This window comes from Sparus aurata, chromosome 15, assembly GCF_900880675.1.
Source record: "Sparus aurata chromosome 15, fSpaAur1.1, whole genome shotgun sequence".
Lineage (NCBI taxonomy): Eukaryota > Metazoa > Chordata > Actinopteri > Spariformes > Sparidae > Sparus > Sparus aurata.
The window spans coordinates 4,173,091-4,194,746 of NC_044201.1; the positions used below are offsets into that span (position 1 = coordinate 4,173,091).

The 21,656-nt window shown below is 42.0% G+C and overlaps 1 protein-coding gene across 3 annotated transcripts in view; it reads left to right on the forward strand.

Moving 5' to 3' along the window:
* The window catches only part of LOC115596489 (heterogeneous nuclear ribonucleoprotein L-like), a 98,754-nt gene that overhangs the window by 39,189 nt on the left and 37,909 nt on the right, over window positions 1-21,656 (forward strand). For all 3 annotated transcript variants that reach the window (XM_030441650.1, XM_030441652.1, XM_030441649.1), the window contains exons 2-4: window positions 16,765-16,883; window positions 19,896-20,005; window positions 20,123-20,250. In XM_030441650.1, coding sequence (XP_030297510.1) covers window positions 16,765-16,883; window positions 19,896-20,005; window positions 20,123-20,250 — 357 coding nt within the window. The remainder of the gene's footprint in view (window positions 1-16,764; window positions 16,884-19,895; window positions 20,006-20,122; window positions 20,251-21,656) is intronic.

Consider the following 21,656-nt stretch of genomic DNA (forward strand, 5'->3'; position numbering starts at 1 on the left):
GTGTTTAAGTGTTTAACCAAATACTTCTATTTTTTAATGTTAATGATTTAATGATTCATGTGATTTGTGTTTAAGACAGCCCACATTAAGCCATGGTGGCTGTCTGGATTTAATGGGCGGGTCAGAAATCGTAACGCGGCCATGATTTGCATAAACCCGGCCCTGCGGCGGAAGCCATATAAATACATACAAGGCCTGCGACCGTCCTGCCGACAACAGGTGCTCTCATCCCCACAACCGGCCAGACTTTAGATTCTCTGCCCGGGGCCGACCCTTGATCAGGCATTTGTGTGTGTGTGTGTGTGTGTGTGTGTGTGTGTGTGTGTATTTTGTAGTAACTCAAAATAATGACTGTATTTCCAGCTACAAAAGGCACATCTCTCTCCTCCCTCCATGTTGTTTGTGCCGCTGTGTGGTTTTACCCGTGAGTGAGTGTCCTCGTGCAGAAAACGTGACTTCTCGCGCATGTGATGTCACTCCCCGAGGCGCAAGAAGAAAGCAAAAATATATATTTTTACTAAGAAAAATTATAAAAATAATAGTAAAGCACATTGATTTGAATCCGATTAGTGGTAGTGTAAGTGCAACATGGAGCTTGAACGTCCGTTATAACAGCCCACGTATTAAAAAAATGTCGGGTTTTAATCGGTCTCGGGCTCATAATTACAGTTAATGTGTCGGGCCGGGCCGGCTCGGACACAACGTGCACGGGCTCAGCTCGGGTCGGGCTTGATTTTTTTGGGCCAGCTCTAAGTGTAAGTTTGTGCTTATGTATGTTATGAATATTGTACATTTTGGCAATGAGATGCATTTTGCTGAAGGTGCAAATCCTGAAAGTGATTTTACATTGTGCATCCTGTCATGCCCATGTAATGTTAGCAAATGTTATTGCATGTAATCATGACATGATTTGGCCTCATTCCCTGAGCGGAGTCCATCTGACAGCACAATGATAATCTACAGGTAATATTTTATGTGCACCAATATAGCTATGACAAGGAATTATATGTAGACTGGGGTTTTACTTTTGTGTGTAATGTAAAACATGGACTGTGAGGAACGAGGCTGAGCACTATCAGTGTTTGACTCAGTGTCAGTTTCTGGCTCTGATGGCTCAAACAGGTCGGGCTGGGCCCATCCGATGACACTGCTAGCTTCCACTGTTACTGTTGGTTAGGTCCTCGTGCAGTACACGGAGGCAGCTCCCCTCCTGCGCGTGGGCGTGGCTCCAGCGCCTCTGACTGACACGCCCCCAGCGTTTCACAGCAGAGAGAAGTGCTTGTTTTTCCATGATTTTGAGACATAATTTTATATACTTGGCAATTGTTTTAATCTTTCAAATTTGGCTCAGTGGTCAGTGACACATGTTTCTGTGGTAGACAAACTCATAACACCACAGCTACCAAAAGAAGTTAGACTACTTTGCTTCATCACCCCAAACCTAATAGCTCACAAGTTCTGGCAAGCAGAAGGAGAGGGTGACTGGCTACTGCAACAACAACATACCTTGAAGAGATGCTGCCCTATTTCTTTGCCGCTGGTCATCACAACTACTCAAGATGTATCACATGGCATCTGCGCGACATGCAGCATCTTCCTGCTACTGCCAAGGATGACCTCCTCGCCGGAAGCCATGTGTGCGGCCACTCAGATAGTGCAGCTGCAGTGAGTGGAGATATGTTTGCGGAACAGACATGCATCAAGCAAGGGAAGGGAGTGAAAGGCATGAAGGGCATCTCCACCAACTCTGAACAGGTCACAGTGTGGATCCAATCTTTCGGCATCGGCTCCCATCTCTCCAAGTCATTGGATGAGATGTATGATGATGCTGAAGCTTTGGAAAAGACAATGAAGCCCAACAGAAACAGAGAAGAGGATAAGGGATGATGGGAGTTGGACGCAGAGGACTGAGCTAAAATCCTGAGAGTGCTATGGGAAAACTCTCACCCACTCACCACAGAGACTACTACCCTCTATCATATCATGTGAATGTGCAAGATGCATTGAAGATCAGGCAAGACATGAGCACATTGTTCTCTTCATCGCTTACTTGGGGATTTCATGCACCCATCTCAAATAAGGTGCTCTCACTCTCTAACTCTCACTGAAAACCCCCCTACCTAGCTGTGATAAAGTGATGAAGGACAAGGCAAACGAGTGGAGGCTAGGTGAGCTCCTTTGCACACATAGGAGATCACATCGAGATGGTCAGCAGAGCAGACAGTATTGTCACTCATGACGAAGCAGCCAGGCGTGGTGCTAAAACTGTCTACATTCTCAGCGACAGAACTGATGTGTTTGTGCTCATGGTCTGTTGGTGCTGGAGGGTGGGTATCACATGTCACCTGCAGATGGAGAGGGGGCTATGCATGCTCCCTCGGGTATGACACCACCTCCTATCCCGTTGGCAAAGGGCAGGTGTCTGCACTCAAGGCCATGAGAGTAGTACCTGGTGACCTGCTTCACTTCATTGGAGAGGAGGGAGCCACTGATTTGCAAATTACAGAGACAGTGAGGGTTTTTTTTCCTGGCTCTGTACAGCCGCAGGAAGTCTGCATCTCTGAATGTCGCCAGATATGACTTATTCCAAAAGTGCAAAACCCCCCCAGCACTGAAGACACTGCCTCCTACAGAGCGCAACGTGCACCTCCATGGCTGCGTGCCCATCTACAGATGCTGCTTTGGAAAGCAGCAGACCGCCCTGATCCACCAGCTGTGGACATCACCAAGTTTGGATGGAACAAGAAAGAAGGAGGGGAAATCATCATGCCTGTCCTGGATGCAAGCCCCGTTGCTCCTCCTGCCCTGTTGGACATTATCAGCTGTAGCTGGGTTAAAGCCATGTACAACAACAAAGTGTAGCCGTGCAGCTGCAGGCCTTGCCTGTACCAGCTACTGCTTCTGCAAAGGCTATGACAGTACATGTTGCACCCCGCTCACACACTCACAGCAACAAGAGCAAGACGACAAAAATGTAGTCGAAGCAGAAGATGAAGACAGAGCTGATGATGATGTTGATGATGAATATATGGTTATATAGTGCAGAGAAGCAGAAGTACAAGGTGCTATTGCTTGATGAAAGTTGTCTAGTTTTCTGCTGTGATAATTCTGGGTATACTTCTGTTTTAAAATCTGTTCCAGGACTCTTGTGTTCTACCTGTAACTTGTATTATACTCCTTTTTCTATATTATGGACGGGTTCCGGCCTGGGCGACTAGAGGGCTCTGCACTTTGGTGCGGGGCCTCCTGTCTGCCCGGGTTGGGGTGGTCTCTGTGGTGGGGCTCCCTGCGACCTTGGACTGCGATCTCTCCCAGTGTGGTTGGCCCCCCAAAGGTAGCTTCCTAAAGCTTCCTCTGTGCCTCAGGTCTCGCTGCCCAGCCATGTCTCTGTAGTGACAGCTAGCGTTTGTGTAGGTGTGAGTGTGTGTGTCTGTGTGTCTGCGTGGCTGTGTGTGTAGGTGTGAGTGTGTGTATGAGTGTGTATATATTTGTGTGTGTCTCTGTGCATGACTATGGGGGTGGGAGGGTTGGGTTCTTTTAAGCTTCTTCTCCTGATTTTATTTGCTGTTTCTCTTTTTCTGCTGTAAGGCACTTTGTGATACTTTCTGTATGAAAAGCGCCATATAAATAAAGGTTGATTTGATTTGATTTGATTATTTAGCCATAGTCATAGTTTGATATGATACTTGCCTTTGTTACCTCCAATGTCACCTCAGAGTGCAATGTTATGTAAATTAAAATGTACATATTCTGCATCATTTGGATAATTGTGTTCATAAATATCCTGCAGTTTATTTTTATAGATTCAGTGTCCTCTAAAACATCTAAATTGACTCAAAATTAATCAAAACTGGGAGTTGAAATATGGTTTAAACTGCCATTTTGAATTTTGAAAATGTTGGATATTCCTGTCGGCATCAAATGTTGATACTTCATGGAGAGCACTTTGATCTATGCCACCCTCACAGAAGAAGCACTTGTGAATATCCAGTCGTTGCATTTCATCATTTCATCGGCTTTCCCCTCCAGATTCAACAGCAGTGCGTCTAGCTATGTACTGTCACACACTAATAGGATTTGATGTGATGTGATGCAGCCTAACATAAAACTAATGGCCAAACTATGAACTCAGTAGATGGCTATATGAATGACCTAAAGTTGAATTAAAAAATAAAAGAGAAAACCAAGATCTCTTAACATTTAAGCAATCTTTGCTGCCTTTTTTTTTATAATTCCGTCTATATTATACAGGGCTTTTGAGGTTTTTTGGGGTCCTAGATGTCTTGGTACTCTATTTTACACTTATAATTTGGAAGATCTACTGGCCTGAGCACAAATTAACAAAAGGAAGCTTATTCAGTGGTCTTAAACGGCCATTACCATGAAAGTTTTACTCGAGAGAAAAAAAACAAAAAAACATTTTTCTTGGATATTGTTTTGTGAGTGATTTGACACTAAATTTCAATATTTCAGCTGGGCTCCTAGGCTGAAATCATTCAGGAGGTCCTAAAGAAGATTCATGTAAAATTTGGTGCTTTTATCACCTCGGTAACCGTAATATGTAATTTGTGCACTACCCCACTGGACTATTTCTCCTCTGAGTATAGACAGTGTCAGTGGTGAGAAGTGTGGTTGGGTCCGTCAACAGTAATGTATCTTGTTTTGACATACCAATCGTTCACTGCAACAAGGTGACAAGTGAAAAACACTTGATGTCAGCATAAACAAAAATTTCATGGGGTTTGAAGCTTCTCATCCTTACTTGTATGACGTGTATGACATAGTGTTTTCACAGGTTACTGCCGAGTGAAGGAAATAAAATGTTAACTGAATGTACCCAACCTGCTGTATGAAGCAACATGCATGTTACAGTTTCCCTTAACTGTGTAAAGTCTGTAGCAGTCTACCCATGAGGAGGTTTTTATTTATAGTGCCTATAGACAGAAATCCTATTTTGCATGTGTACGACGCGAATTTGTTTTAAACATGTGGTTGGGGTAGATTGTACGGGTGTTGACATTTTGATTATTAATCGAAATTGATTGAAACAAGCTTTCAACTTAAATCACTGAATCAAAAGCAGGATCAACAATTCTTTCTTTTATGAAAAACAGTCCATCTCAAAGACAACACAGCTAGCTTACGGGTACCCTGCTGCTGCAACTCCAGACACTTATCACTTGGCACATCTCTAATACCTGATGGTTGCAATGGTTTATTTGATCATTTTTCCTTGATTTTTTTTGTGGTTCTACTGTGGTTGAGTTGGCTACCTAGTTAAACAATTTTGTTTTCTTTATGTTTTAAGAGTTTTTATTGTAAATATGTTTAAATATGATAAATGTTTTATTTTGAAAACCAACCCGATGCAGTATACCGTTTTGCTTTATGACTTAGCTTCTGTCAAAAATAGGCTTGTATTCTCTCTAGAGCAGAGTGGAGAGCTGCTTCTTGGACGTTGCTGAAACACGCCCTGGCGAGGCCTTTGGAAACATGAGCTTTGGCTAGAATTCCCAAGATTGGTCATGGTAACTGTACCGGTGAAGTGCAATAGACTTGGTGAAATCTAGGTCATCGTGTGTGCATGAAGACAATCAACTGACTGGAACCAGAGGAAACTCAGTGATGGAGATGTTGGGTTTATTTTCTTTTTCAGAAATCCTTTATTGATTTGTTTAGGGAGAGGGTTTACTAAGGAAAGTTTTTCATATTTGTATGGTATCTTTTTGTTGCTGGAATCCTTATTATTTGCTGAATATAATTAAAACTTATCTGACCCTAACCTGCCTAAAGCCACCAGAATAACTCAAGCCGTTGTTGTAAAGACCCCTGTTTTTTTGGAGTAATTAATGTATAAAACCAATGATCTGTAGATCTCTACAAATCCAGATGTGTTAGTCTAGTGCACATTCAGGCTTCACCATAGGAGGATTGGTAATTTAGCATGCCAGTCCTACAGTGATTCTTCACATCAGCAGATGAAAAAAGTGTTGCACAATACCAAATTCAGTGTCTGCACCTGACCCACTACGTTTCACTCTGCTGTGTTTTTGATCATGCTGCTAGTATGATCACCAGCTTACATGATTGGTCACCACAAACTAACATTTGGTTGTATTTCTCAAAAAGTTGATTACGTTAAACTTTATCATTGCGCCCAACTGCGGTTTCCTCATGAAATGATGATCCAAGTGGAATCTTAATGTCGGTATTAAAAAAAAGAGTTTGGAGCCAGTGTGAATGTGATGGCATGTACGTTATACTGATTAATGAAAACAGTGCTCAGATCAGCTGGGTTTGGATATATGAAGAAAAAAGAAGTTATGTAAAAGTATGCAATGACAGTAGAGATGTATTAATAGAACGCATTGAAGGAAGATATAATAATCACCTCTGACTTTACAGTGATGTATTAGATCTACAGAAGTCTGTATCCAAAAAGTATTTATTTTCGTTGTGGCCAACTGCGCTTTTCTCACAAAATGATGATCCAAGTGAAATCATAATGTCGTTATTAAAAGAAACCATTTTTTTTGGAGCCAGTATGAATATGTTAGCATGTACTGTGTACTGATTAAAGAAAATAGTGCTAAGAACCGCTGGGTTTGGATATTTGAAGAAAAAGGAAGTTATATAAAAGTATGCATATACAGTAGAGATGTATTAATAAAAAGCATTTAAGAAAGATAAGATAACCACCTCTAACTTCACAGCTACGATCTACAGAAGTCTGTGTCCAAAAAGTATTATCACTGCAATGTCAAAGTACTCAATTTACAGCTGAGGGTAATGGACAGAACACACTGAATAAGTGAGGAGGATAAACAAGACACAAAATTAGAGACAAGTGTCAGTATTTGACTAGAATTTCCTTCTACAAATTCTCTCTTTCCTGTCTTCATTTCTGTGTCCTGATTCTGAGGCCTCATGAGTACTTTATAGTCATAAATGCCTCCAAAAGAGCCTTATTGTGTTACAACATTGGCCCTTGCCAGCACTGTTGCCCTTTAGAGACCACTGATGTCCTGCGAGTCACCAGTCTATCCCAGCCATAACACTGGGAGAAATAGAACTGCTTCAGACTTCCCACTGATTAATTTATTACAGACGGATGTCAGTTGTTTTGCTAAGTAAATCTGAGCGGCTGGAATTGTAGTTGCTGAGTGGTAAAATATATCCTATCCTTTTAAAACTGGTCTGGGAGGCTTTCCACTTGTTGTCTTTCTACTGTCTGTACTGTAAATTTACACTTGGTTAGTTGCATTATTAGGTACACCTTTGCCCCCAGAACAGTCTTAATTATTGGTAGGATGGATTCAACAAGGTGCTGGAAACATTCCTTCAAGATATTGCTCCATGATGCAAGATAGCATCGTACAGTTGCTGCAGATTTGTCTACTGAACATTAATGCTTCATTCTGAAAAGAGCAACTTGCCAGAGTATCAGTTGGCTCAAATATGTTCTTTCCAGTAACCAAAAAAAAACCATGATAAGTTAATTCTTGAGAGGTGTGAATCTCCACTGGCCTCACAATTCGGGTTGTCCATGAGTCAGCTGTCAATGATTAAAATGCAAAACGATTCCTGATGTATCTTAGTATACGGCATCCTTACTGATTTATATCACGACACATGGGGTTTTTTCTATCAGAAAGTCCTTCAAATGATAAGACTATAGCAATATACAAAATAAAAGCTGCATCTTCTCAAAACATAACATGGCTAACATGATCAGTAATTTTTGCGATGCAGAAGTCTCATCCAGTTGATGATCTCTGCCTCCCTCCCTTCCTACATAAGTATCTTTAGCCTAATGTAAGCCATTAAACTACAATTCAAAGCATATGGGAAACATTCGCAACATAATTTTATTGTCCAGTTGACTAGCCTCAGCCAGACAATCAACAATCAGCATAAGCTGCAGACTTTTGATTATGCCGTCTCTTCATCAATGCTTAATCCTCCACGTATGCATCGCAATTCATTTTATGATCCAGAAATTTCCACACCTGCTCCTGGTAACAGTATTTAATATTACTAGTTACTTGCTTTTGAAAGTAATACGTTTCTTTACAATATTACCTTATGTGTAGAGTAATAAGTTACTGATTACTTTTTAGTTACTTTCGCCAAAATAAACATTTAGGACAAGGCAAAAATTCATTGCGAATAGTCGTCAATTAACTGTAGTTCCTCATAAATATAGTGTGGGGGGGGACATTAAAGTCTAATGAGGTCTATATTGCAGTAGTGGTTACCATGAATAGCTGAATTACAATAATGTAATGACATAGAATAATTAAACAACCAAAACCTTTACACAACATGACACAAACTCTTTATCTATGCCTCATTTAATAGCTCCTGAGTTACAAAGTGTGGCCAAACAAAGTTTTAACAAAAAAGGTAAATTTCCATGCCATTTAACATGTTAGTAGTTTGTACTATTTCAATAATAAATAAAAGTGCACTTCAAGAATGAGGTCTAACAGCCACCATACAGGGCATGTTTTGTAATTGAGTATTTTAGAACCTGAGCATATATCCTGCCCTGAAATAGCAGTAATAAAAAAGAGCACAAGAACAGCATAAATAATGAATCATATTCAACATTTCAAAATATGGCTAATTTCAGTCCCATAGAGACTTTACAAGGAACTTATGCTTAGAGCTTATTAATATTTTGGTTGGGACCAAACAAGAAAGTCTTAATAGACAAAATATACAGCAAAACAAGGGCTAAATATACAGAACAACAGAGGAAAATATACAGCTAAACTAGGGCTAAATATACAGTACCACTGATGAAAATATACAGCCAAACTAGGGCTGATTATACAGTACAACTGATGAAAATATACAGCCAAACTAGGGCTGATTATACAGTACAACTGATGAAAATATACAGCCAAACTAGGGCTAAATATACAGTTCAACTGAGGAAAATATACAGCTAAACAAAAGCCGATAATAATGGACACAACTCAGTGTTTCCCCTAGAATTTTTTTCAGGCCCGGTGGTACCCACCGAAAAAACCCTAAACAGACGAGAGGCGAAATACAGCAATAACAAACATTTACATTAAAAATCATTGTAGGCCTATATTGCTGAATGATAATACTTAAATGAAATCATTAGGCTTAATCTAACCTTTAATCAAAGTTGCATTGGCCTGAAAGGCTGCAGCGTGGTGGTCTGAACCCATTTGAGCATCATGCACATCTTTTCAATGAAAACCCTCTGGATGGTCCTCTTTTAACCCTAACCCTAACCCCTAACCCTCTTGTATTTTCATCATTATTGCTTACCAAAAAAAAAGAGAGAGAGAGAGAAGCTCCTCAATCAGAACAAAAATATAAGCTAAACAACAAATTGTAAGGTTAAACTTACCATGGGGAGTGTGGTACAACCAAGGGCTGTTATTGTTATTAAGCCATTCGGGATCGCAGCCAGATGTTCTGTGTTTAGCTGTATTTTTTTTTTGCTGGGTCAACATTACCAGTCGCTCCGTGCCCACGGTCATCCTTCGGACGGGGGTCGGCAGTCGGTCCGGGCCCGCGGTCACCCGCCGGACAGAGGCCCGCAGTCGGACCGGTGTCAGGGGCAGTAACGGTCCTCGAGCAGCCCCCCTCTCCACTGCAATCTTTTTGGCATATTGATTTTTTTTTTTTGGACTGGCGGCAGGTCTCCTTGGCCTGGCGACCCGCCAGGCCTGTACAATGGTAGGGGAAACACTGCAACTACTGAAGGCATTTAGCCTTGACCTTAGCCTAAGGCTCTACAGAACTACTCCATACCACTAAAGTATTTGTTATAGCGCAACAGGAGAAGCCGCTGAAAGCGTTCATCACCAAGCCGGTTCACTTTGGGGTAAGCACGAGTCTTCCTACACTGAAAAGTCTTTCGACTGGTGCACTGGATGGTCTTGGAGCATTATCCCGGAGTGCCACTTTTTTAACTCTTGTGAAGTGGTGCAGGCTTTCCATCACACGGGCAGATTTAAGATAATCTATTACCTCTGTTTCCACAGACATGGGTGCATTTGAGTCATCTATCTGTGCATCAAAAGAAAAAAAGTCATCCTCACTGGTGGCGGCAGCAGCAGCTGGATGAGGATCAGGCATCTGGGCTGGAGGCTCCTCTGACAAGGAGCTGCACTCTGTAGTGAGCAGGAACTTGGTATAGTCTTTTCTTGGTTTCTCACTTACCCAGCGAAGCTTAAACTTCGGCAGTGAGACAGCAGCCAGCAATGCATCCTTGGAGTCAAGAGTTGCTGCAAACCGGCTTTTGATTGCTTTCACAATGATTTCAGGCAGGTCACCAGTCATCTTTGATAGGCCATTTTTAACTGCGAGGGTTTTGGCCATCAGAATTTCCAAAGTTGGCAGAAGTGTACCATAAAAACAAGTGTCCTCACCCTGCAAAATGTCAAGTGCTACGGTGAAAGGTTTCATGATCGAACAGTATTCTTTGAGAAACTGGTATTCCTTGTCATTCATGCATTTAATGTGAAGCTGTGTGCAAAGCTTATTGATGTTGGCAAGGGGCATTTCAATGATACGTGCGTAGGCATCATAGAATGAGTTCCAACGAGTTACTGTGGGAACGATCAGCTTTTTTTCACTGACCTCTTCCAGGTACTCTGATGCAACAGTGGAGTGGCTGGCCTTTGTCCACAGTAGGGCTGGGCAATATGGACTAATAGTCATATCCCGATATATTTAGGCTGAATATCGATATACGATATATATCCCGAAATTTTTATGCAAAGTGAGAGCAAATGTTCAGCCAAAGTCAAAGCCAAATATGGCATGTGGGTGGGAATTTCGTCATTTTAGGGGCAAGTCCATTTGGCCTTCACTTTTTTTTTTGTGAGGGGCACCAAGGCCACTGAATAAAATTTGTTGATTTACCTTTCAGACTGATACCATAACATCCTAATTTATAATAAGACATGGATTGTGTATTTAAACATTTTTTTGAATACCAATAACAGGTTAATGTTACATTACAAAACAGTTTTTTTTTAAGTAGGGTCAGGGTGAGGTGAGTTTTGTGACACTACACTGAATATTAGTGTTATTGAATATTTCTCCCAAATAGAAATTCCTCAAAATTATGGCAAAGCACATTTTTTCCAAACAAAAAAATTGTAGAATATCCAGCAGGAGACCACTGATGTGTGGAGTGATTTTGGTGACACTACACTCTGAATAATAGTGAAGTTACTGAATATTTTTTGTAGTTTCTCTTTTCAGTGTTGCACTTTGTAGACGGTCCCTGCGCCCTCGTCTCACAGACGGCTGATCACAGACCAGAGTTAATGTCCAGACGCTCGTTTTGATTAATATACGGTTGTAGTTCGTTGTCTTCCTTACTACGGTAGGAAAGAGCCGTCAGTTTTGTTTTAACAAGGTTTCACTTATGAGTTATTGACTGGGAAGTTCGAATCTGTGAATATATTTCCAACTTTACCGGACTAAATCCTACCACATAAGTCAGTTACGTATCATGTCAAAACCGGCTGAGCTCGCTCGCTGTGCTGTAAGTTTCGTACTTCTGTTTTGAGACGCTGCTGCTGTTTGAGAGGCTTTCACGTGAGATCATCGTGATGATGAGACTCCACCTGTGCGAACCGCGGACTCACTTAAGTTACTGTGAGAGACTACTGTGCAGTCAGGTGGCTGTAATTAAAGGCAAGCTCGCTACGCTGACCGGTGGCCGTGCGATGATTTTTTTTCATGGGGTATCAAGGCCAAAGTGCGGGGCAACGGCAGCCACCAAAGTGTTTGTTGAAGAGTGCCGGAGTGTCTGTTCCAGCCCCTCCCCTCTCTGTGCATGAAGGAGGAGGGGCGGGGGGAGCAGTGTAGAGAGCTCCGGGTCAGCGGTTTGCCCGGAGCAAGGATCACAGCGCAAATTTGAACTATATCGATGTATGCGATATGGTCTAATTCCATATCACATTTCAAAAATATATCGATATAAGTTTTATATCGATATTTCGCCCAGCCCTAGTCCACAGTGCTGAACATTTTCCTGTAGCACTACGATACGCAGCCCTTGAATCTGGATTAGATGCCAGCCATTTGTCAACTTCATTGTTTGCAATTAGATTCAGTGTATGGGCTGCACATCTATGGTGGGGAGGCAGTTCACAAATGCTATGACCATCATCATCAGTGGTGGTGGTGAGCACATTGTGCAGGTCTGTAAAGGTTACCTCACTAGCCTCTTCCTCCTGCTCTTCAACAGACTCAGGTTGTGCTTGTTGAAATTCCTTCAGCGCCTTCGCAAAGTTACTCCCATTATCAGTCACACATGCAGTCACTTTGTTGTTTAGTCCATATGGAAAAAATGTCCTCCAGCTCTGTTGCAATTGCACTGTGTCTGCCCCTGAATCTTTTACAAGCTATTGCTGCTTTCCCTCTTATTAAGGTACCTGCATCAATCCAGTGAACAGTCACTCCCATGAAACTTTTGTTATTGACGCTCCATATATCAGCTGTTGCAGACACATAATCTTGGACGTCAATCTTTTTCTTGAATTCCTTTTCCATCGCTTTGTCCAAATCTTTGGCAAATGTTTTTCTGTCTGGTAGTACACGCTGAAAAATAACTGAGTATTAATCACCCACATGGTATGCAGTACATAAGGAGGTAAGACAGTACAAACATTGTCTACTCATGCACTAATCAATTTTGAATTGTGAGCAACTTTGCTGTCAACATAAATCTTTCAGACTAATGGAAAGAAAATATCCAAAAATAATGTTCTGACCATGAATGCAAATCTGTGCATATTTAATTAGACATTTCTTATTTATTTTAAATAAAGCTTTCTAATTTTTTCACTTGTATTCTTTTAATCTACTACAAGCATATGAATTTCAATTTGCATTGCATAGTTTTAAGGTTGTCTTCCGAGAATGATTTTTCCTCAGACACTGAGGCACAAATCTCTAGTGACTCCTAACTTTATATATTTCTATCCATATTTTTTCTTAGTGAGGGCTTTGTTCATTACCACCCACAGTCTCATTTATGAGTATTGTAAAACATGGAAATGTAGTACTTATTGTTTTACTGTTAAAGTATTCTGAGATGATGTGACAATAACAACCATGAAAATCCCTCTGCAAACCCAACTGATTTAACAAATTAAAACAATTTTTAATCATTGAATCACCTTTCACACCACCTGTAATGTCTCATCTTAAATTAACTATCTGTGGAAATGTGTCTATACCTTAACAATAGGACTATATCATTAGAGATTTGTTTTTACCTTGTCACCTGATCGAACAGGGATTTTGCTGACAAGCTTTTGAAACGCCGGCGACTCAACTGTAGAAAGAGGCAGCGCATCCTCCACGACATACTCAGCCACCAGCCTTCTCACTTCTCCTGGGTCAAGCATCTTCACCTCTGGTCTGGAGAAATCCAACTTTCTTTGTTTAGATTTGCTCGAGCCGTCATCTTGTGCCGTCATCACCTGTTTGCTAGCAAGAGGTCGTTTAGCCGCTAGCTTAAGGTTGCTGTGCACTCTCTCCAGGTGTTTCTTGAGGTTACTTGTATTATTTTTAGACGTAGACAGTTCCCTCGGTCTCCCACCAGCGCATAAAGTGCACCTTACTGTGAGGTTCTTATCCTTTTCTGTGACAAATTCAAAATACTGCGAGTACGACCACTTAGAAAACGTTGAATTATCAGGTGTTGTTGCCATATTGCCATCTCCAAACCAAACCGCCTTCTTCTTCGCCTTCTTCTTCTGTTGATTTAAAACCGTCTTCTTCTCTGCTTTATTTTACGGCTGTTGCGCGCCTGGGTTGTTTTTTCGAAACCTTCGCCTGTGCGACAGCTCGGATTGTAACGCGTTACCGGACTAAGTAACTGTAATAACATTACCAAAATATAGTTAGTAACACGTTATATAACTCTGTTACTGCCTAAACGTAATATATTACGGTAACGTGTTACTTTCGTAACGCGTTACGCCATAGGAAGCGCCACCTAGTGAAGGGGAAGGTCATGGTCGGATTTAGTGCTGGTAGCTCCGCTTAGCTCAAAGACACAGCAGGCAACGTGGGGTTTTCCACATGGCACTTTTATTACACTATACAGACCATACCATGTCAGGTCTATAGCACGTGTTCGTCCATGCATGGCCGAGGATCCGACCTACACCAACACCTTACAAAATAATTAAAATAAAATGGGAGTCCTCACCCCACTATCGGTATCTCACGCCATAGGAAGCGCCACCTAGTGGCGCTACATTCAATAACTCCAACTGTTAGACGTTTCAATTACATATTACTTTATTTGAATATTTATCAGATACCAAAACACTCAAAAGCATATTTTAAAACCGTGAGACAGAAATTTCCAACTCCAACTGGAAAGTTATCATTCTGACATAAATTTTATTTTCGGTCTGCAGTGAAAAAGTAGATCGATGTTGTTCTGCACATTGATGTATTTAATGCAGCTCCTTGATGCAAGACATGACATTTCATTGTGTCGAAAGATGTATCAGGTTCAACTTCTGTCAAATTCCAGGGACCTCGGTGTTGGGAATGTTAGTGTGCAAATGCAGCAAGCCATAGTGCTCTATCTTACGCTAGGCGGCGCAAGCGTCATTGGTAGTTTTCAGACCAATGCAGTTGTCATTTTCAAGTCCAGTGCCGACATTGTGTAACAGCAAAAATGCTTGTGCTTGGTGTGTTGGTCTTAAAATGCGGTGTTGTCAGGTGTGGATTTTTTTCTCGCGCCCCCCCGGGAGAGTGTGCGGCGCGGACACTCTCCTGGGGGGGCGCGAGTAGGCTACAGGATGGGAGGAAAAAAAATCTGAAAAAAAATTAAAATAAAAAAAACACGAAAATTCCCCCCATGTCGAAATGCATGTGGTTGGACTATTATAACACACAAACAAATCATCCTTCTGGCGAATTTTTTTGTCAAAAGCGACTACCGACAAATCTAGCGACTTTTACTGGTGTTATTTGAGACTTTTGTGTTGTTTGGAGACGTGACCACTGACACTGCACGTTTTTCTTCTTTGCCTTTTTCATGTGTTGTGCTGATTTCTCTCAGTCAGTATCACATTGATGATTGCCATGGCTCCGGTGCAGCAAAACAATAAAACTGAGCTTTAGCGTCTGTCCGAGGAGGACAGCAATAGGACCAGGCTGCCTGGTGGAGGGAGGAAGAAGGCTAGCGAGGAGCCTGAGATAAACATGCGGGGATGAGTTATCAGCAAACGGGCACGCCACGAGAGAGTGTCCCGCAAAATGATCATGGCGATGGAGAAACAAATGTACGCCACCGTGAGTGACAGCAGAGATGAGGAGTTTGCAGCGAGTGCTGGTTGGCTGAATCGTTTCCTCCGCTGCAACAAATTAACTTGCCGAAGGATGCCAGAGAATTCACCGAGAAGCTGGAGAAGTTTGTGACATTTTCATCGCAGATCTTTGAGAGGAAGGAATTAAATGCCTGTCCCAAATTTGCCGCCTGGTCCCAAATAAATGCCTGGTCTGTGAAGTGATTGAAACAAATAAACGCCCCAGCTATTATTTGGTATTTTGGTATTTTACGGTATGACAACTCTCCCGGCCGGGGAGAGAGACGCATCACAGTGCTCAGCTGCAGACACAGCAGAGAGGTGACGAGACGCGACTCATCATGACTGACAGGCATCAAGGCCACTCAGCGTTACCTTACCGACCCGCCCCCAGATTTTTAATTCACAAAAACAGGGCCTGTGGGAATTCTGGACAGCTGTTTTTTGTTATTTTTTCTTCTTTTTCTTTCATGGGCCCCTGACGGCGTCTGGGGGGGGGGCAACTGCAATGAACCAGCTTTGGGGGGGCCCAGCTTGCAAAAGGTTGAGAACCCCTGCTTTACTGTATGACCCATCCCACCTGATCCGCAGACTGAGATCCATGCACGCATAGAGGGATGTGCAGCAGCTCTACTTCTCCTCCTCAGTTAAATATCAGTGTCTTTTCATATGCAGTCAAACAGAATTGTTAATGGTACAGATGATTGTGAAATGGCGGGACAGAGGGTCCAGCAGGACCACGTCCCTTTCCCTAAGTGAGGACCAGCGACAATGTTTAGTATGTGGTGCACCTGGCGCACCTGGGCACACCTGGCTCTTAAAGGAAATGGGAGACGGCACTCAGATTGGTTTGATTTCTGTTCCGCCCAAACACACCATGACTAATTCAGCCTTAGCGCAACCCCTTTTACATTTACATTTAGGGCATTTAGCAGACGCTTTTGTCCAAAGTGACTTACAATAAGTACATTTGTCACAAGAAAGAAACCAAAACATGTCACCATTGATAAAGGAAAAAAATAGAAACAATTTCCATTAGCACTTTAGTCAAACTGAATGGCTCCGATTTGCCATTTCATCACCAGTTTTACTGTGGTGAAGTGAGCCAAGCCTTTCAAATATCTGCTGTGTTTTACTGTTTTGTCATGTTTAGTTACTACTGATTAAAATGCAACAGTTCCTGTAATGCTGCTTCATACTAAAATGTTTTAAAAAACAAAATAATCTTAATTGTGAAGAAGTTAGAGTAAACGAAATGTGTCTGTAACTGAATTAGTGGAGCCACTTTGTTAGCGGTGATTCTTGGATAGCTCTGGGATTGAGACAAGCATGTCACTGGCTTAAGACACACGCAACAGACCATCTGAGTAGGGCACATAGTGTGTAAAAACTGTGGTTGACTGTATGACTATGTGTGTTGCAGGATAATGGTGAGGACTCCCATCGTATCTCTCCCAGCCCTGTGGTCCATGTCAGGGGTCTATGTGAAGCCGTGGTGGAAGCAGACCTGATAGATGCCCTGGAGAAGTTTGGACCCATATGGTGAGACAGCAACCACTGTGTGTGTATGAGTGAAAGAGTGAAATAAGATTAGAGAAACTGAGTCTCAAGTCTTCTGTTACTGTTCTGGTTTGCAGTCAATCACCAGTCAGTCACATATGCTGATGCGATGACACATCAGTACAGAAAACAGAGCACATTAGCAGCAACAGGTGTTTAGAGAGTCCCGTTCTTTCCTAACCTGCATTAGTCATTACCTAAAATCTATTTTTGTCTGAACAAAAACATAGCCATATCAAATTCAATCCACAGGCAACAACAGATATCAGCTGTTGTCTAATTTTTGTACAACCCCGATTGTATAAAAGTTGTGACACTATTTAAAACTTAAATAAGAATGAAGAATGCAATGCTTTGCCAAAGCTTCTTGATCATTGCCTTTCAAGTTGCCTCGAGTCCAGCATGCTCCAGAAGATAAACAGGTGAAGTTATAATAGGTAGGATCTGAGGAGGTTGTTCTCACACGGCTGGACGGGTAATAAATGTGTGTTTTGTTTTTTTTTGAGATGCTCCAGTTGAAGCTGCAAAAGGCTACGGTCAGTTCTCCTGGCAGTGCCCATTCTTCTGATAACACTTTTGATGTAGTTAGAAATATTTCCCTGGTTCCCCCATTTCATGAGTGCGAGGTTGAGTAAAATTTTAGTCCGTGTGAGCATACTGCAGTTTTACACTGGCCGAGGGATGTGTGGGCCATATTGTTACAGTGTAAACTAACCGGCAAGGCTCAGGAGGCCCGGAGAACAATCTGGTCTATGATAAGGTGAAGTGCGCTATCCTCCATGTGTATGGCCTAGTGCTTGAGGCTTACCAGCAGCGGTTTTGCAACCTTAGGAAAAAATCAGGCTAAACCCACGCTGACATTGCTAGGCAGAAAGGGCTGTAGCTTGACCGCTGATGTTTTGCCTGTAGGGCTGATGATTTTGCTTCTATGCGTGGGTAAATGCTGTTGGAAGAATTTAAGAACTGTTTGCCAGAACGTGTTGTGGTCTATCTAAATGAGCAGAAGGTAGCCACTCTGCAGCAGGCCGCGTATTTGGCTGATGAGTTTGCTTCACACATAAATCAGTGTTCACTAAATGCCATTGATTTACTCCTAGTGTTACACTGCAACCCCCAACTGATGCAGAAATGTAGTGTTAACAATGGTGTGTTAATGCCCAGATGGGTTTCACAGCCAGGTGGTGGCGATTTGTTCCACGACAATGACGTTGGCTCCACTGCGCCCCTTAAACAGCCTGCCGATCGTCCACTCCCAAAAAGGGAGGTGATGACAATAGTGGGCCATGGTCAAATCTGTGACGTGCAGGAGCCAGAGTGACTGAGCTACAGACTGCACAGTTTTCTTTTGGTGTGATCTGTCTTTGTTGACTAGTGTTCTTCTTTTTTCCAAATAAACTAGTTTTTGATTTACTTAGGGCTGCAACTAACGACTATTTTAATAGTCGACTAGTCACCAACTATTGAAACGATTAGTCGACTAATCGGATAATTATTAAATTTTTCTTAAATTTAGCATGAGGTTGCTTTAATTATGTGGCAAATAATAATAAACACAAGAAATATGGGTACTTCAATGAAAAATGCATCTTTTATTCAACTTTGCTGCTGATAGGCCGGTTCATACAAAAAGTAAAAAAAAATGTCCTATCTAAAACCGATTAGGCACAGTGCTCGGTCAGTATAGAAATAAATCCATAAATAAATAAACCTCTGTCCATTTTTTAAGGACAGGCAAATGTACAGTAAACAAAACAAATATTAAGTGCATTTTGTGAAGTACATTCAGTGGTCAACTGCACAGTCTGTTACAAAAGAACTTTACAATTCTCAACAGTCTGAAATCCGGATTCAGTCGGTTTTAACGACTGATGTTTGTAGATACACAGCTGAAAATAAAGAGCGGCCTCATAACATAGATCAGCATCTGCAATACTGACTCAGTGAGGGCAGTCCCCTGTTGCGGGGTGCACGTCTGCTTCTTTTGCAGAAAGGGGTCCATGGTGGCTCTCTTCTTCGGACTGCATGCATTTAATTTAAAATACTTTTGTCAGGCACAGTCAGGCATAACGTTAAAGCTCTATTTTAAAGCGAAAATACGCTTATAAAATGTACAATGTACATCAAAAACAAAACGTATTGACTTGAATGTTACTTGAATCTTACAGAGGCGAGTCAGACTCTGTTTCGTTCAACTGTCCGACGTGCTTTCTCTTTAAATGTTCGAGCATCACTGAGGTGCTGCCGTGATACGCAAGGTCTGCTTGTCTGCAAGTAATCTTTTTATTTGCCGTATCCAGGCTAAAATGCTCCCAAACTTTATAAGTTTGGTACGCATAGCTGCTGTGTAGGACGCCGCCATTTCTGTATACGTTACCGCTCGTCAGAGACGCGGGTGCGACTCTCGGCAGAGATTGTAATGAAGTGAGATGCCTCACTCTGTTGGAAAAACACGTCTGGTGACAATTGTCGACAATGGAATTCACTGTCGACTATTTCTATTATCGATTTTTGTCGACAACGGCGACGAATCGTTGCAGCCCTAACGGACAGACAGACAGACAGCGATTCCTTGCTTTTATAGAGAGATTGCAGACCTGCCTTTTGGTGTTGACCATCCTGACCAGTTTTCTCTCAGCATCAGGCTCATTCACCTGAATGGAGTTGCAGGGAAAAGCCTGCTGTTAAAAACACACACACACACACACGCACACAACATCATTATAAACACAGGTATAATCTTATTGCACTTCTTTGGCAGGTTCTTGAAATGCCTTCATGCTCAGACTGTTTTGTCTGTTTGGAGAGAGTTTGTGGAAGCCCATACTCTTGGCACAAAAATGACACCAGTCTGATGCATATCTGTTGAGAACTGACTACTGAGGATTTAAATGTAATCGTCAGTATTTAGATGCCAGTATTACCATTGGTTGGACATTTTTTGAATGAATAGCTTTTGTATGTCTTATCTCATTGTTTGCATTTGTGTGTTCTCAGTTATGTGATGATGATGCCATTCAAGCGTCAGGCTCTGGTGGAGTTCACTGCAGTGGAGAGTGCTGACCGCTGTGTGTCCTGTGGAGCCAAGGAGCCTGTATACATTGCAGGTTTGATCCCTAAGCTTTTCACTGGAAATAATTAAAGATGTGATTGATTAGCCTAGTATCACAGGCTTGAATGTAACGTACCTTATGTGTTCATATCTTCGTCCATCTATTCATTAGGCCAACAGGCGTACTTTAATTACTCCACATCCAAGAGAATCACCAGGCCAACAAATGCTGACAATCCTAACAGTGGCAACAAGGTCCTTCTGCTATCTATACAGAATCCCCTTTACCCTATAACCACGGTAAACACACACACACACACACACACACACACACACACACACACACACACACACACACACAGGCGTGGGTCATCCAATACCCACTCACCTAGGCCCTACTTTAGGCTAACAACATTCCGGTCAGATAGGAGCAGCTCTCTCACTGGCAGGGGCAGTCCTAGACCATTTGGTGCCCTAGGCGAGCTTTACTGATAGTGCCCCATCCCCATGAGAAAAGACAAAAGACCATGTCCAAAGAATTGCTCATTTATTTTAACAATGATAATCCAAGCAATATAACAATATTTGCAAATGAATAAACATGTTCAATAATGAATACACAAAAAGGAAAAATTAAATCAGATGGTACATAATACGGCCCTCTCCAAACCAACACTTTTCTCATTAGGTCTGTTACATGAAGAGGCCAGTCAGCAGGATCAGCTGAAGGTGAATTGCCAAGATATAGAATTAATATAATGTCAATGTAATGCTATTGCATGACTGCAGCATAAAGCATAACCTGATATCTTTTTAACATCCTTGAGCCAACTGAGATGAATAAAACAGAACAGTTAAGTTATTGCTAAAAGTCCTTACATTCATCAGACACACACCTGAGACACACCACGTGTGGAATCAGTGGTGCAATCAAGATGAGCAGCTTGCACTCACCTGAACATCCAGGCTCAGTGGTTAGAGGCAGGACGAGGTTAGCAGGAAGAGCAGTATGCTCTTGTAGTGTCTCCTCTGGTGGCTCTAGGTCCATAAATACAGAGAGAACTCAAAAGAGCAAATACATTGACTGGATGAGACATGGCACAGCATATTGTCATTTTCACATAAGTCAGTGTTTCCCCTATATGCACCTAGCAGTGGCAGTCCGCCACTGCTGAAATATGACCGCCACTGCTGATTTTGTTTTTGTTTTTTGTTTTTTTCTCAATGAGGAGCGAGTAGAGGTGGAGAGTGGGTTCAGTCTTGTCTCTTTAGATCTAACATTATATTATTTTGCGGTATGGATGCTTCATATCCAGTTTAAACACACACCTGTTTGAAACGAGTTATGAAAATAAATCCTGAACCACAGTGGGCCACCTATAGAGACTATGAAGCCTGTTACGCTATTTCTTACAGCTGTTAGAATGATGAAATTAAATATAACAATTTCGGCTGCCAGTGTCCATGGTTCTATTGTCATATTATCCTTGGCAACTATCATTTTCTCTGTCAAAGAAACTTTGCAAGTGGTCTCCTTTGCTACATTCATCCAGATATACCGTTACCGGTTGATGCAGATGATGTGTCGCACTAAACTCCGCTATTCCGTGCAGTGCTGTGCTGTGCTGCGCTGTCTCTCAGCATACACCACAACTAAGGTAACGTTAGCGGCAGGTTTGGAGAAGGTGCAACGAGAAACTTTGAGT